We start from the raw sequence: 18661 nt of genomic DNA, 5'->3' as shown, positions 1-18661 counted from the left end.
TATGTACCCAGGTATTTATGTGAGCTCTAGTTTACTGTGTATGTACCCAGGTATTTATGTGAGCTCTAGTTTACTGTGTATGTACTGGTATTTATGTGAGCTCTAGTTTACTGTGTATGACCTGGTATTTATGTGAGCTCTAGTTTACTGTGTATGACCTGGTATTTATGTGAGCTCTAGTTTACTGTGTATGACCAGGTATTTATGTGAGCTCTAGTTTACTGTGTATGACCTGGTATTTATGTGAGCTCTAGTTTACTGTGTATGTACTGGTATTTATGTGAGCTCTAGTTTACTGTGTAAGACCTGGTATTTATGTGAGCTCTAGTTTACTGTGTATGACCTGGTATTTATGTGAGCTCTAGTTTACTGTGTATGACCTGGTATTTATGTGAGCTCTAGTTTACTGTGTATGTACTGGTATTTATGTGAGCTCTAGTTTACTGTGTATAACCTGGTATTTATGTGAGCTCTAGTTTACTGTGTATGACCTGGTATTTATGTGAGCTCTAGTTTACTGTGTATGACCTGGTATTTATGTGAGCTCTAGTTTACTGTGTATGACCTGGTATTTATGTGAGCTCTAGTTTACTGTGTATGTACTGGTATTTATGTGAGCTCTAGTTTACTGTGTAAGACCTGGTATTTATGTGAGCTCTAGTTTACTGTGTATGACCTGGTATTTATGTGAGCTCTAGTTTACTGTGTATGACCTGGTATTTATGTGAGCTCTAGTTTACTGTGTATGACCTGGTATTTATGTGAGCTCTAGTTTACTGTGTATGACCTGGTATTGATGTGAGCTCCAGTTTACTGTGTATGACCTGGTATTTATGTGAGCTCTAGTTTACTGTGTATGACCTGGTATTGATGTGAGCTCTAGTTTACTGTGTATGACCTGGTATTGATGTGAGCTCTAGTTTACTGTGTATGACCTGGTATTTATGTGAGCTCTAGTTTACTGTGTATGACCTGGTATTTTATGTGAGCTCTAGTTTCCTGTTTATGACCTGGTATTTATGTGAGCTCTAGTTTACTGTGTATGACCTGGTATTTATGTGAGCTCTAGTTTACTGTGTATGTCCTAGTATTTATGTGAGCTCTAGTTTACTGTGTATGTACCCAGGTATTTATGTGAGCTCTAGTTTACTGTGTATGTACTGGTATTTATGTGAGCTCTAGTTTACTGTGTATGTACCCAGGTATTTATGTGAGCTCTAGTTTACTGTGTATGTACTGGTATTTATGTGAGCTCTAGTTTACTGTGTATGTACCCAGGTATTTATGTGAGCTCTAGTTTACTGTGTATGTACCCAGGTATTTATGTGAGCTCTAGTTTACTGTGTATGTACCCAGGTATTTATGTGAGCTCTAGTTTACTGTGTATGTACTGGTATTTATGTGAGCTCTAGTTTACTGTGTATGACCTGGTATTTATGTGAGCTCTAGTTTACTGTGTATGACCTGGTATTTATGTGAGCTCTAGTTTACTGTGTATGTCCTAGTATTTATGTGAGCTCTAGTTTACTGTGTATGACCTGGTATTTATGTGAGCTCTAGTTTACTGTGTATGTCCTGGTATTTATGTGAGCTCTAGTTTACTGTGTATGACCTGGTATTTATGTGAGCTCTAGTTTACTGTGTATGTCCTGGTATTGATGTGAGCTCTAGTTTACTGTGTATGTCCTAGTATTTATGTGAGCTCTAGTTTACTGTGTATGTCCTAGTATTTATGTGAGTTCTAGTTTACTGTGTATGACCTGGTATTTATGTGAGCTCTAGTTTACTGTGTATGTACTGGTATTGATGTGAGCTCTAGTTTACTGTGTATGACCTGGTATTGATGTGAGCTCTAGTTTACTGTGTATGTACTGGTATTTATGTGAGCTCTAGTTTACTGTGTATGACCTGGTATTTATGTGAGTTCTAGTTTACTGTGTATGACCTGGTATTTATGTCAGCTCTAGTTTACTGTGTATGACCTGGTATTTATGTGAGCTCTAGTTTACTGTGTATGACCTGGTATTTATGTGAGCTCTAGTTTACTGTGTATGTACTGGTATTTATGTGAGCTCTAGTTTACTGTGTATGACCTGGTATTTATGTGAGCTCTAGTTTACTGTGTATGACCTGGTATTTATGTGAGCTCTAGTTTACTGTGTATAACCTGGTATTGATGTGAGCTCTAGTTTACTCTGTATGACCTGGTATTTATGTGAGCTCTAGTTTACTGTGTATGACCTGGTATTTATGTGAGCTCTAGTTTACTGTGTATGTACCCAGGTATTTATGTGAGCTCTAGTTTACTGTGTATGTACCCAGGTATTTATGTGAGCTCTAGTTTACTGTGTATGTACTGGTATTTATGTGAGGTCTAGTTTACTGTGTATGACCTGGTATTTATGTGAGCTCTAGTTTACTGTGTATGACTAGGTATTTATGTGAGCTCTAGTTTACTGTGTATGACCTGGTATTTATGTGAGCTCCAGATGCTACAGGGAAATATTCAGGCGAGATAAGTCGATGTTTTAGCCACCTGTTTGGTGAATATATTATGAAATTCTGTAAATCTTTCATAACATTTATGAAACATTGATGCTGAATCAGAAAAATGCCTAGGTAGTTAAAGTGAGCTCCATTTATAATGTTCTTATTTAGACTATTCTATCAAGCTGTGTCAGATATAAATCTAGGTTTGTGAGGTATGACCAGGAATACGAGGCCACATCACCAAATGTTGTATCACACTCCAGAATGGCCTGTAATGTCTGGTTACGTCACCAAATGTTGTACCACACTCCAGAATGGCCTGTAATGTCTGGTCACGTCACCAAATGTTGTATCACACTCCAGAACGGCCTCTAATGTCTGGCCACGTCACCAAATGTTGTACCACACTCCAGAATGGCCTGTAATGTCTGGTCACGTCACCAAATGTTGTATCACACTCCAGAACGGCCTCTAATGTCTGGTCACGTCACCAAATGTTGTATCACACTCCAGAACGGACTTCAATGTCTGGCCACGTCACCAAATGTTGTATCACACTCCAGAACGGACTTCAATGTCTGGCCACGTCACCAAATGTTGTATCACACTCCAGAACGGCCTCTAATGTCTGGTCACGTCACCAAATGTTGTACCACACTCCAGAACGGACTTTAATGTCTGGTCACGTCACCAAATGTTGTACCACACTCCAGAATGGCCTGTAATGTCTGGCCACGTCACCAAATGTTGTACCACACTCCAGAATGGCCTGTAATGTCTGGTCACGTCACCAAATGTTGTACCACACTCCAGAACGGACTTCAATGTCTGGTCACGTCACCAAATGTTGTACCACACTCCAGAATGGCCTGTAATGTCTGGTCACGTCACCAAATGTTGTATCACACTCCAGAACGGACTTCAATGTCTGGTCACGTCACCAAATGTTGTACCACACTCCAGAATGGCCTGTAATGTCTGGTCACGTCACCAAATGTTGTATCACACTCCAGAATGGCCTGTAATGTCTGGCCACGTCACCAAATGTTGTACCACACTCCAGAATGGCCTGTAATGTCTGGTCACGTCACCAAATGTTGTACCACACTCCAGAATGGCCTGTAATGTCTGGTCACGTCACCAAATGTTGTACCACACTCCAGAATGGCCTGTAATGTCTGGTCACGTCACCAAATGTTGTACCACACTCCAGAATGGCCTGTAATGTCTGGTCACGTCACCAAATGTTGTACCACACTCCAGAATGGCTTCTAATGTCTGGTTACGTCACCAAATGTTGTATCACACTCCAGAATGGCCTCTAATGTCTGGTTACGTCACCAAATGTTGTACCACACTCCAGAATGGCCTCTAATGTCTGGTTACGTCACCAAATGTTGTACCACACTCCAGAATGGCCTCTAATGTCTGGTCACGTCACCAAATGTTGTACCACACTCCAGAATGGACTTCAATGTCTGGCCACGTCACCAAATGTTGTACCACACTCCAGAATGGCCTGTAATGTCTGGCCACGTCACCAAATGTTGTATCACACTCCAGAATGGCCTGTAATGTCTGGTCACGTCACCAAATGTTGTATCACACTCCAGAACGGACTTCAATGTCTGGCCACGTCACCAAATGTTGCATCACACTCCAGAATGGCCTGTAATGTCTGGCCACGTCACCAAATGTTGTATCACACTCCAGAATGGCCTGTAATGTCTGGCCACGTCACCAAATGTTGTACCACACTCCAGAATGGCCTGTAATGTCTGGCCACGTCACCAAATGTTGTATCACACTCCAGAATGGCCTGTAATGTCTGGTCACGTCACCAAATGTTGTATCACACTCCAGAATGGCCTGTAATGTCTGGCCACGTCACCAAATGTTGTACCACACTCCAGAATGGCCTGTAATGTCTGGTCACGTCACCAAATGTTGTATCACACTCCAGAATGGCCTGTTATGTCTGGTCACGTCACCAAATGTTGTACCACACTCCAGAACGGACTTTAATGTCTGGTAACGTCACCAAATGTTGTACCACACTCCAGAACGGACTTTAATGTCTGGTAACGTCACCAAATGTTGTATCACACTCCAGAATGGCCTGTAATGTCTGGTCACGTCACCAAATGTTGTATCACACTCCAGAACGGACTTCAATGTCTGGTCACGTCACCAAATGTTGTATCACACTCCAGAATGGCCTGTAATGTCTGGTTACGTCACCAAATGTTGTATCACACTCCAGAACGGCCTGTAATGTCTGGTCACGTCACCAAATGTTGTACCACACTCCAGAATGGCCTCTTGTGTCTATGTTTTGTCTCCATCACCGACTGGGGACAAGTCCTGAAGCTCACCCTCCTGACTGGGGTCCTCGGCCTGCTGCCAATGTCTGTAGTTATTTTGTAAGTGAGTGATGAGCTCAGGTACATCGCAGTAGTCTGTGAAACAGAGGATGAATGAAACATTACGTCATTGGTGAGATACTATTGGCGATAGCGGAGAGTTTGGGGGCGGGCCCGTCCAATGCATTTGTGTCAAAATGAAAGCAAGTATGAAACTAAACAAAGAAAAATCACTTCTACAAAAATAATCAAATCAAAATGACACTCAGGAATACACAGCTATATATCATGATATTAAATCTATTAAGTTTCAAAGGGAACTGTTAAAAACTGTAGATCTCTGGACAAGGTACAAACACAGAAAAATAACAACTTTGGCAAAAATGATCAAATTAAAATGCTGCTCAAGAAAACACAACTATATATCATGATTATAAAAACTACTTAATTTCAAAATGATTGGTTGAAAAATGTAGGAGATCAAAGAGGAAACAAAAGTTTACACTTGACGGATGGACACAACGCCAAGATACCACGCCATGATACTCGAGTCTAATATTAATAGGTGTATAAAGATGGTTGATTTTACAGCTAGAAGGCATATGTCAAAAAGAGATGACCGCCTTAGTCTAATATGTTATCTTTTCAGACCATTTTTTACGGATCAAGAAATTTCTTACATAAGACTGAATCCTGATCAAGATTGACAATAGGAACATATTGTTTATGTACATAAATCTACATGTGATTAAAAAGAAGAGTAAACGAATCCATGACAGGTCATAGGTGTACTGCTAAAAAGGAATCTGATAGGTAAACATTTAAAAAAGGAAAAGAAACCAAGAGGCATGTGGCAGGAGACATCAACAGAGACATAACAGGTTAGCTAACGTGTGGTTTTACAGATGTACTGTGGTATGGGGAATATAAACTTATGAATACTTGGAAGATATTGAAAGATGGCCTAAAGTGAATGGAAAGAGAAAGATTTTTAAGACACATCGATATTTCCCAGATGATGTCCCCATTCTGCTGCCTAAGAGCAGGGGCAGACTTTAATTTCCACTTCCCGAGAGATCGGGAGCAGACTTTCAACCTCAAGCTCCTGGGAGTTGAGGGTCAAATTTCTGCTGCTTAGGAGTGGGACAGATTTTCTGTTGTCTGGTGGGGTCAGACTTTCTGCCCCTTGGGAGTAGGGGTAGATTTGGTATTGCCTTGGAGCAGGGTAGACTTTCTGATGCCTGTGAGTGGGAGTAGACTTGCTGTTGCCCGGGGGGGGGGGGGGGGGGGGGGGAGGGCAGAATTTCTACTTTCTGGAGGCAGCATTTAGTTCCTCTAAGATATAAATGCTTCAGACCAAATTTGTTGAAAATCTTGTTTTGGATAATAGTGATATGGCCTATACATATCAGTCTCCTAATGTAAAACAAATAAAAAGGCTGATAATAATACATCATTAACAAGCATTGTAAAATGATAACTTACAATCCCAGGCGTCAAACATGTCGTTGATGAAGACATCAATAAAGCTAATCTGAGATTTAGGTATACTGCAGGTCTTTCTGTCAAAGATGGGCATCACAACCGGTAATCCTCTCTTCTTTTCCTCCTCCGTCTGTAAAATACACACACACATTGTACATGATTCCCACAACTGATTTCAAAAATGGCTTTAATTACAAAACAGAAAAACCAATCTTAGTGATGTTAATCATTGTTATATAGTAGTGATGAGGCTACAAACAGGACTACTACAATTTCATGGATGTGATGAGTTACGTGATATCAATGCTTGATAGAGGAATTGATTTTCAAGAAAAGATCAAATACATGTAGTATTTGATGGAGAAAATCATTACTGCCTAAACAGATCACTTTCACAATGATAAATTATGATTCAAGTGATTTTAAGAAAAAGAAAATAATCTCATAAAAAATAGTGTAACTAAAATTATTCCTTTGGATTAAGTCTTCAGACAACTCTTTAATTACAGAAAGAAGCAACTATTACTAGACAGAGCTAACATAGTAAAAACTTTCATTGGATCAATATCAGTAGATTTTAGAAATGTTTGGTAAATATTAAACAGACCTGGTTGAAGTATTCCTCGGCAATGCGCTTGCCCCATTCCACACACAGATCGAGGGGTCGACACGGATTGGCCACATCAGCACATTTGATCAGCATGCGTTTGATGAGAAGACGATTCTCTGGTGTGGTCAGCTGATGAAGAACCACGGTGCTGTCTGGAGATCCATTCCCACTCTGGAAACAAAGACACAAACTTGTACCCTGGAGGATGTAGTAAGTATATATAGGTCAACCCAGGAGGATGTAGTAAGTATATATAGGTCAACCCAGTACAATGTATATATATAGGTCAACCCAGTGCAATGTAGTAAGTATATATAGGTCAACCCAGTAAAATGTAGTAAGTAAGTATATATAGGTCAACCCAGTACAATGTATATATATAGGTCAACCCAGTGCAATGTAGTAAGTATATATAGGTCAACCCAGTAAAATGTAGTAAGTAAGTATATATAGGTCAACCCAGTATAATGTAGTAAGTATATATAGGTCAACCCAGTATAATGTAGTAAGTAAGTATATATAGGTCAACCCAGTATAATGTAGTAAGTATATATAGGTCAACCCAGTACAATGTAGTAAGTATATAGGTCAACCCAGTACAATATAGTAAGTATATATAGGTCAACCCAGTACGATGTAGTAAGTATATATAGGTCAACCCAGTACAATGTAGTAAGTATATATAGGTCAACCCAGAACGATGTAGTAAGTATATATAGGTCAACCCAGTACAATATAGTAAGTATATATAGGTCAACCCAGGAGGATGTAGTAAGTATATATAGGTCAACCCAGCACGATGCAGTAAGTATATATAGGTCAACCCAGTAAAATATAGTAGGTATATATAGGTCAACCCAGTAAAATGTAGTAAGTATATATAGGTCAACCCAGTATAATGTAGTAAGCATATATAGGTCAACCCAGTAAAATGTAGTAAGTAAATATAGGTCAACCCAGCACGATGTAGTAAGTATATATAGGTCAACCCAGTACAATGTAGTAAGTAAGTATATATAGGTCAACCCAGTATAATGTAGTAAGTATATATAGGTCAACCCAGTACAATGTAGTAAGTAAGTATATATAGGTCAACCCAGTATAATGTAGTAAGTATATATAGGTCAACCCAGTACAATGTAGTAAGTATATAGGTCAACCCAGTACAATATAGTAAGTATATATAGGTCAACCCAGTACGATGTAGTAAGAATATATAGGTTAACCCAGTATAATGTAGTAAGTATATATAGGTCAACCCAGAACGATGTAGTAAGTATATATAGGTCAACCCAGTACAATATAGTAAGTATATATAGGTCAACCCAGGAGGATGTAGTAAGTATATATAGGTCAACCCAGCACGATGCAGTTAGTATATATAGGTCAACCCAGTAAAATATAGTAGGTATATATAGGTCAACCCAGTAAAATGTAGTAAGTATATATAGGTCAACCCAGTATAATGTAGTAAGCATATATAGGTCAACCCAGTACAATGTAGTAAGTAAGTATATATAGGTCAACCCAGTACAATGTAGTAAGTAAGTATATATAGGTCAACCCAGTACAATGTAGTAAGTAAGTATATATAGGTCAACCCAGCACGATGCAGTTAGTATATATAGGTCAACCCAGTAAAATATAGTAAGTATATATAGGTCAACCCAGTAAAATGTAGTAAGTAAATATAGGTCATCCCAGTAAAATGTAGTAAGTATATAGGTCAACCCAGTACAATGTAGTAAGAATATATAGGTTAACCCAGTATCATGTAGTAAGTATATATAGGTCAACCCAGTACAATGTAGTAAGTATATATAGGTCAACCCAGTACGATGTAGTAAGTAAGTATATATAGGTCAACCCAGTACAATGTAGTAAATAAGTATATATAGGTCAACCCAGTACAATGTAGTAAGTGTATATAGGTCAACGCAGTACAATGCAGTAAGTTTATATAGGTCAACCCAGCACGATGTAGTAAGAATATATAGGTCAACCCAGCACGATGTAGTAAGTATATATAGGTCAACCCAGTACAATGTATTAAGTATATATAGGTCAACCCAGTACAATGTAGTAAGTATATATAGGTCAACCCAGTACAATGTAGTAAGTAAGTATATATAGGTCAACCCAACACAATGTAGTAAGTATATATAGGTCAACCCAGTATAATGTAGTAAGTATATATAGGTCAACCCAGCATGATGTAGTAAGTATATATAGGTCAACCCAGTACAATGTAGTAAGTAAGTATATATAGGTCAACCCAGTATAATGTAGTAAGTATATATAGGTCAACCCAGTACAATGTAGTAAGTAAGAATATATAGGTCAACCAAGTACAATGTAGTAGGTATATATAGGTCAACCCTGCACAATGCAGTAAGTATATATAGGTCAACCCAGTACAATGTAGTAGGTATATATAGGTCAACCCAGTACAATGTAGTAAGTATATATAGGTCAACCCAGTACAATGTAGTAGGTATATATAGGTCAACCCAGTACAATGTAGTAAGTATATATACAATGTAGGTCAACCTAGCACAATGTATATATATATATAGGTCAACTCAGTACAATGTAGTAAGTATATATAGGTCAACCCAGTACAATGTAGTAGGTCAACCCACTACAACGTAGTAAGTATATAAAGGTCAGAATAAAACTGACATCACACAAAAATAGAGTTTACTATATTAAATGGTATATCTGTGTGACCCAGTCAGACATCAGACCCAGGCACATGTACTATCAATGAAATTCCCCTTCCTATAACCTGTCATAAATGGCATTCCCTCCTGACCTATGACCTAACTTTGACTTCATTTCCCCTTGACCTTTGACCTACCATTGATGAGGTATCCTCGTATTTGAGCGTTGCTTTGTTTACACTGTTGACAAATTTGTTGAGATGTTCAAAGTGGTGTCTCATCTCTGTAGCTAGGACCATGTCAATGATGTTCTGGCGGGTTGTACGGTACTCGTCACTGGGGGAACAATATTGTCATGTTATTAACCAAAATGTTACGAGGACAAATTACAATATACCATTCCTCATCACTATATACCATTCTTCATCACTATATACCATTCCTCAACACTATATACCATTCCTCACTGTATACCATTCCTCATCACTATATACCATTCCTCACCACTGTATACCATTCCTCACCACTGTATACCATTCCTCATCACTGTATACCATTCCTCATCACTGTATACCATTCCTCATCACTATAAACCATTCCTCATCACTATAAACCATTCCTCAACACTATATACCATTCCTCATCACTATATACCATTCTTCATCACTATAAACCATTCCTCATCACTATAAACCATTCCTCATCACTATATACCATTCCTCATCACTGTATACCATTCCTCATCACTGTATACCATTCCTCATCACTATAAACCATTCCTCATCACTATAAACCATTCCTCAACACTATATACCATTCCTCATCACTATATACCATTCTTCATCACTATAAACCATTCCTTATCACTATAAACCATTCCTCATCACTGTATACCATTCCTCATCACTGTATACCATTCCTCCTCATCACTGTATACCATTCCTCATCACTGTATACCATTCTTTATCACTATATACCATTCCTCATCACTATAAACCATTCCTCAACACTATATACCATTCCTCATCACTGTATACCATTCCTCATCACTATATACCATTCTTCATCACTATATACCATTCCTCATCACTGTATACCATTCTTTATCACTATATACCATTCCTCATCACTATAAACCATTCCTCAACACTATATACCATTCCTCATCACTGTATACCATTCCTCATCACTATATACCATTCTTCATCACTATAAACCATTCCTCATCACTATAAACCATTCCTCATCACTGTATACCATTCCTCATCACTATAAACCATTCCTCATCACTATAAACCATTCCTCATCACTATATACCATTCCTCACCACTATATACCATTCCTCATCACTATAAACCATTCCTCATCACTATAAACCATTCCTCATCACTATAAACCATTCCTCATCACTATATACCATTCCTCACCACTGTATACCATTCCTCACCACTATAAACCATTCCTCATCACTATATACCATTCCTCATCACTGTATACCATTCCTCAACACTATATACCATTCCTCACCACTGTATACCATTCCTCATCACTATATACCATTCCTCATCACTATATACCATTCCTCATCACTATATACCATTCCTCATCACTATATACCATTCCTCATCACTGTATACCATTCCTCATCACTATAAACCATTCCTCATCACTATATACCATTCCTCATCACTGTATACCATTCCTCATCACTGTATACCATTCCTCATCACTATATACCATTCCTCATCACTGTATACCATTCCTCAACACTATATACCATTCCTCATCACTATATACCATTCCTCATCACTATATACCATTCCTCATCACTATATACCATTCCTCATCACTATATACCATTCCTCACCACTATATACCATTCCTCATCACTGTATACCATTCCTCATCACTGTATACCATTCCTCATCACTATATACCATTCCTCATCACTATATACCATTCCTCATCACTATATACCATTCCTCATCACTGTATACCATTCCTCATCACTATATACCATTCCTCATCACTGTATACCATTCCTCATCACTATATACCATTCCTCATCACTATATACCATTCCTCATCACTATATACCATTCCTCATCACTATATACCATTCCTCATCACTATATACCATTCCTCATCACTATATACCATTCCTCATCACTGTATACCATTCCTCATCACTATATACCATTCCTCATCACTATATACCATTCCTCATCACTATATACCATTCCTCATCACTGTATACCATTCCTCATCACTGTATACCATTCCTCATCACTATATACCATTCCTCATCACTATATACCATTCCTCATCACTATATACCATTCCTCATTCACTGTATACCATTCCTCATCACTATATACCATTCCTCATCACTATATACCATTCCTCATCACTATATACCATTCCTCATCACTGTATACCATTCCTCATCACTATATACCATTCCTCATCACTATATACCATTCCTCATCACTGTATACCATTCCTCATCACTATATACCATTCCTCATCACTGTATACCATTCCTCATCACTGTATACCATTCCTCATCACTGTATACCATTCCTCATCACTGTATACCATTCCTCATCACTATATACCATTCCTCATCACTGTATACCATTCCTCATCACTGTATACCATTCCTCATCACTATATGCCATTCCTCATCACTATATACCATTCCTCATCACTGTATACCATTCCTCATCACTATATACCATTCCTCATCACTATATACCATTCCTCATCACTATATACCATTCCTCATCACTGTATACCATTCCTCATCACTGTATACCATTCCTCATCACTGTATACCATTCCTCATCACTATATACCATTCCTCATCACTGTATACCATTCCTCATCACTGTATACCATTCCTCATCACTATATACCATTCCTCATCACTATATACCATTCCTCATCACTATATACCATTCCTCATCACTGTATACCATTCCTCATCACTGTATACCATTCCTCATCACTATATACCATTCCTCATCACTGTATACCATTCCTCATCACTGTATACCATTCCTCATCACTATATACCATTCCTCATCACTATATACCATTCCTCATCACTGTATACCATTCCTCATCACTGTATACCATTCCTCATCACTATATACCATTCCTCATCACTGTATACCATTCCTCATCACTGTATACCATTCCTCATCACTGTATACCATTCCTCATCACTGTATACCATTCCTCATCACTGTATACCATTCCTCATCACTGTATACCATTCCTCATCACTGTATACCATTCCTCATCACTGTATACCATCCTCATCACGTATATCCACCATTCCTTCATCACGTATACCATTTCCTCATCACTATATACCATTCCTCATCACTATATACCATCCTCATCACGTATACATCTATCACTATATACCCATTCTATAGATACCCAATTCCTCACACTGTATACCTTCCTATCACAATAATTCCTCCTCATCACTGTATACCATTCCTCATCACTGTATACCATTCCTCACGTAACATTCTCATCACTTATACCATTCTCATCACTGTATACCATTCCTCATCACTATATACCATTCCTCATCACTGTATACCATTCCTCATCACTGTATACCATTCCTCACCACTGTATACCATTCCTCATCACTGTATACCATTCCTCATCACTATATACCATTCCTCATCACTATATACCATTCCTCATCACTGTATACCATTCCTCATCACTGTATACCATTCCTCATCACTGTATACCATTCCTCATCACTGTATACCATTCCTCACCACTATATACCATTCCTCATCACTATATACCATTCCTCATCACTGTATACCATTCCTCATCACTGTATACCATTCCTCACCACTATATACCATCCTCAACACTATATACCATTCCTCATCACTATATACCATTCCTCATCACTGTATACCATTCCTCATCACTGTATACCATTCCTCATCACTGTATACCATTCCTCATCACTATATACCATTCCTCATTACTGTATACCATTCCTCATCACTATATACCATTCCTCATCACTATATACCATTCCTCATCACCGTATACCATTCCTTATCACTATATACCATTCCTCATCACTATATACCATTCCTCATCACTGTATACCATTCCTCATCACTGTATACCATTCCTCACCACTGTATACCATTCCTCATCACTGTATACCATTCCTCATCACTGTATACCATTCCTCATCACTATATACCATTCCTCATCACTATATACCATTCCTCATCACTGTATACCATTCCTCATCACTATATACCATTCCTCATCACTGTATACCATTCCTCATCACTGTATACCATTCCTCATCACTGTATACCATTCCTCACCACTATATACCATTCCTCATCACTGTATACCATTCCTCATCACTGTATACCATTCCTCATCACTGTATACCATTCCTCATCACTATATACCATTCCTCATCACTTATATACCATTCCTCATTTCTGTATACCATTCATTATCACTGTATACCATTCTTCACCACTATATACCATTCCTCATCGCTATATACCATTCCTCATCACTATATACCATTCCTCATCACTGTATACCATTCCTCATCACTGTATACCATTCCTCATCACTGTATACCATTCCTCGTCACTGTATACCATTCCTCATCACTGTATACCATTCCTCATTACTATATACCATTCCTCATCACTGTATACCATTCCTCATCACTGTATACCATTCCTCATCACTATATACCATTCCTCATCACTATATACCATTCCTCATCACTGTATACCATTCCTCATCACTATATACCATTCCTCATCACTATATACCATTCCTCATCACTATATACCATTCCTCATCACTGTATACCATTCCTCATCACTGTATACCATTCCTCATCACTATATACCATTCCTCATCACTATATACCATTCCTCATCACTGTATACCATTCCTCATCACTATATACCATTCCTCATCACTATATACCATTCCTCATCACTATATACCATTCCTCATCACTATATACCATTCCTCATCACTGTATACCATTCCTCATCACTGTATACCATTCCTCATCACTATATACCATTCCTCATCACTATATACCATTCCTCATCACTGTATACCATTCCTCATTACTGTATACCATTCCTCATCACTATATACCATTCCTCATCACTGTATACCATTCCTCATCACTGTATACCATTCCTCATCACTGTATACCATTCCTCATCACTGTATACCATTCCTCATCACTATATACCATTCCTCATCACTGTATACCATTCCTCATCACTGTATACCATTCCTCATCACTGTATACCATTCCTCATCACTATATACCATTCTACATCACTGTATACCATTCCTCATCACTATATACCATTCCTCATCACTGATATACCATTCCTCATCACTGTATACCATTCCTCATCACTATATACCATTCCTCATCACTATATACCATTCCTCATCACTGTATACCATTCCTCATCACTGTATACCATTCCTCACCACTGTATACCATTCCTCATCACTGTATACCATTCCTCATCACTGTATACCATTCCTCATCACTATATACCATTCCTCATCACTGTATAACCATTCCTCATCACTAGTATACCATTCCTCATCACTATCTACCATTCCTCATCACGTAATTACCATTCCTCATCACTAGTATACCATTCCTCATCACCGTATACCATTCCTCATTCACTGTATACCATTCCTCATCTACTATATACCATTCCTCATCATAAGTATACCATTCCTCATCACTATATACCATTCCTCATCATTATATACCATTCCTCATTTCTGTATACCATTCATTATCACTGTATACCATTCTTCACCACTATATACCATTCCTCATCACTGTATACCATTCCTCATCACTGTATACCATTCCTCACCACTATATACCATCCCTCAACACTATATACCATTCCTCATCACTATATACCATTCCTCATCACTGTATACCATTCCTCATCACTGTATACCATTCCTCATCACTGTATACCATTCCTCATCACTATATACCATTCCTCATTACTGTATACCATTCCTCATCACTATATACCATTCCTCATCACTATATACCATTCCTCATCACCGTATACCATTCCTTATCACTATATACCATTCCTCATCACTATATACCATTCCTCATCACTGTATACCATTCCTCATCACTGTATACCATTCCTCACCACTGTATACCATTCCTCATCACTGTATACCATTCCTCATCACTGTATACCATTCCTCATCACTATATACCATTCCTCATCACTATATACCATTCCTCATCACTGTATACCATTCCTCATCACTATATACCATTCCTCATCACTGTATACCATTCCTCATCACTGTATACCATTCCTCATCACTGTATACCATTCCTCACCACTATATACCATTCCTCATCACTGTATACCATTCCTCATCACTGTATACCATTCCTCATCACTGTATACCATTCCTCATCACTATATACCATTCATCATTACTGTATACCATTTCTCTTCACTGTTATACCATTCCTCATCACTGTATACCATTCCTCATCACTATATACCATTCCTCATCACTGTATACCATTCCTCATCAGAGATCGTTAGCTCGAAGCCCAGTGTTGGTAAGGTAATTATCATTACACCTTCCTATTACATCACATTTTATACATATATACTTACTTGTCTAAGCCTTTGAAAATGTTCGCAGAATCATTTTGCCATGAAAGCTGGAAGGCTAGAGCTGAGTGGTGACTTTCTAATACCGCCCTGTAGTTAAATACATATATCATTAAAATCTAAATTGCTTTGTGTATCGGTTAAATATTTGAATAAAAGGAATCAATACGGTAAAAACAGTTGAATTTTGCTAACATTTTTAGGCCTTAATACAGCGGCCATCTTCAGGCGAATGTCTGTAATATCTAAGTTATGACGATGTAATACATAGAAACATAAGGGGAGGTAATAATGTTACTAACAGTAATTATCCCTTGTCACTAAATAGCCAAAATACCCCTGGCCTCTCAATAATTGTCTAGAGGTAACAATAGTATGATAGAAGCATATACAATTCTACAACTAGTAGAAGAGTGCATTCTTGGTATCAGTCTTCAACACACAAAAATGATTATATCAAGTTTAATCTAAATTTAATATACAGTCTATGATGTCAGAGCCTGACATTATTATGGAGAGATCCTTAGATCACTCTGAGGTTTTATTCCAACATTTTGGACCCATTCTTATAGAGCTTCTCTGACGATCCATTCCAACAGAGTTTCTCTGAGGATCCATTCCAACAGAGTTTCTCTGAGCATGGATTCCAACAGAGTTTCTCTGAGGATCCATTCTAATAGAGTTTCTCTGAGGATCCATTCCAACAGAGCTTCTCTGAGGATCCATTCTAATAAAGCTTCTCTGAGGATCCAATCTAACAGAGTTTCTCTGAGGATCCAATCTAACAGAGTTTCTCTGAGGATCCATTCCAACAGAGTTTCTCTGAGGATCCATTCTAATAGAGCTTCTCTGAGGATCCAAGCTAACAGAGTTTCTCTGACGATCCATTCCAACAGAGTTTCTCTGACGATCCATTCCAACAGAGTTTCTCTGACGATCCATTCCAACAGAGTTTCTCTGAGGATCCATTCTAATAGAGCTTCTCTGAGGATCCATTCTAAAAGAGCTTCTCTGAGGATCAAATCTAACAAGAGTTTCCCTGAGGATCCATTCCAACAGAGTTTCTCTGAGGATCCATTCCAACAGATTCTCTGAGGATCCATTCTAATAGAGCTTCTCTGAGGATCCATTACAACAGAGTTTCTCTGAGGATCCATTCTAATAGAGTTTCTCTGAGGATCCATTCCAACAGAGTTTCTCTGAGGATCCATTCCAACAGAGATTCTCTGAGGATCCATTCTAATAGAGTTTCTCTGAGGATCCATTCCAACAGAGTTTCTCTGAGGATCCATTCTAACAGAGTTTCTCTGAGGATCCATTCTAATAGAGTTTCTCTGAGGATCCATTCTAACAGAGTTTCTCTGAGGATCCATTCTAATAGAGTTTCTCTGAGGATCCATTCCAACAGAGTTTCTCTGAGGATCCATTCCAACAGAGTTTCTCTGAGGATCCATTCTAACAGAGTTTCTCTGAGGATCCATTCTAACAGAGTTTCTCTGAGGATCCATTCTAATAGAGTTTCTCTGAGGATCCATTCTAATAGAGCTTCTCTGACGATCCATTCCAACAGAGTTTCTCTGAGGATCCATTCTAACAGAGTTTCTCTGAGGATCCATTCCAACAGAGATTCTCTGAGGATTCATTCTAATAGAGCTTCTCTGAGGATCCATTCCAACAGAGTTTCTCTGAGGATCCATTCCAACAGATTCTCTGGAATCCATTCTAATAGAGCTTCTCTGAGGATCCATTCCAATGGAGTTTCTCTGAGGATGGATTCCAATGGAGTTTCTCTGAGGATCCATTACAACAGAGTTTCTCTGAGGATCCATTCTAATAGAGCTTCTCTGAGGATCCATTCCAACAGAGTTTCTCTGAGGATCCAATCTAACAGAGTTTCTCTGAGGATCCATTCTAATAGAGCTTCTCTGAGTATCCATTACAACAGAGTTTCTCTGAGGATCCATTCTAATAGAGTTTCTCTGAGGATCCATTCCAACAGAGATTCTCTGAGGATCCATTCCAATAGAGTTTCTCTGAGGATGGATTCGAATGGAGTTTAATTCTCTGACGATCCATTCCAACAGAGTTTCTCTGAGGATCCATTAATTTTCATTAAAATCTGACAATCATGGGTAACAGAACTGTGGTATGGTTAGGATTATTAGATGTGTAGGATATACATACTGGTCATTGTAGAGAATCGCAAGCTTGTTCCCCTCATTGATGAGGAAAGCATTGGTGCGTCCTGGATGGTCGACATCGTGGATGATGGCAGATATTAGACTACAGACCACATCATTGATCCGT

At 38.4% G+C, this 18661-nt stretch overlaps 1 protein-coding gene across 1 annotated transcript in view; it reads right to left on the bottom strand.

Moving 5' to 3' along the window:
- Positions 1–18661, bottom strand: part of LOC117334759 (high affinity cAMP-specific and IBMX-insensitive 3',5'-cyclic phosphodiesterase 8B-like) — an 89727-nt gene that overhangs the window by 2658 nt on the left and 68408 nt on the right. The window contains exons 15-20 of the mRNA XM_033894557.1: positions 18539–18661; positions 16358–16444; positions 9809–9947; positions 6946–7119; positions 6339–6468; positions 2168–4949 (exon numbers count right to left, since the gene is read on the bottom strand). The exon at positions 18539–18661 is cut by the window's right edge and continues 23 nt beyond it. Coding sequence (XP_033750448.1) covers positions 4819–4949; positions 6339–6468; positions 6946–7119; positions 9809–9947; positions 16358–16444; positions 18539–18661 — 784 coding nt within the window. The 3' untranslated portion in view covers positions 2168–4818. The remainder of the gene's footprint in view (positions 1–2167; positions 4950–6338; positions 6469–6945; positions 7120–9808; positions 9948–16357; positions 16445–18538) is intronic.

The sequence above is a fragment of the Pecten maximus genome, chromosome 9, assembly GCF_902652985.1.
Source record: "Pecten maximus chromosome 9, xPecMax1.1, whole genome shotgun sequence".
In the NCBI taxonomy this organism is placed as follows: domain Eukaryota; kingdom Metazoa; phylum Mollusca; class Bivalvia; order Pectinida; family Pectinidae; genus Pecten; species Pecten maximus.
Note: the sequence above shows the minus strand (reverse complement) of the source record. Positions and strands in the feature narration are given on the sequence as shown.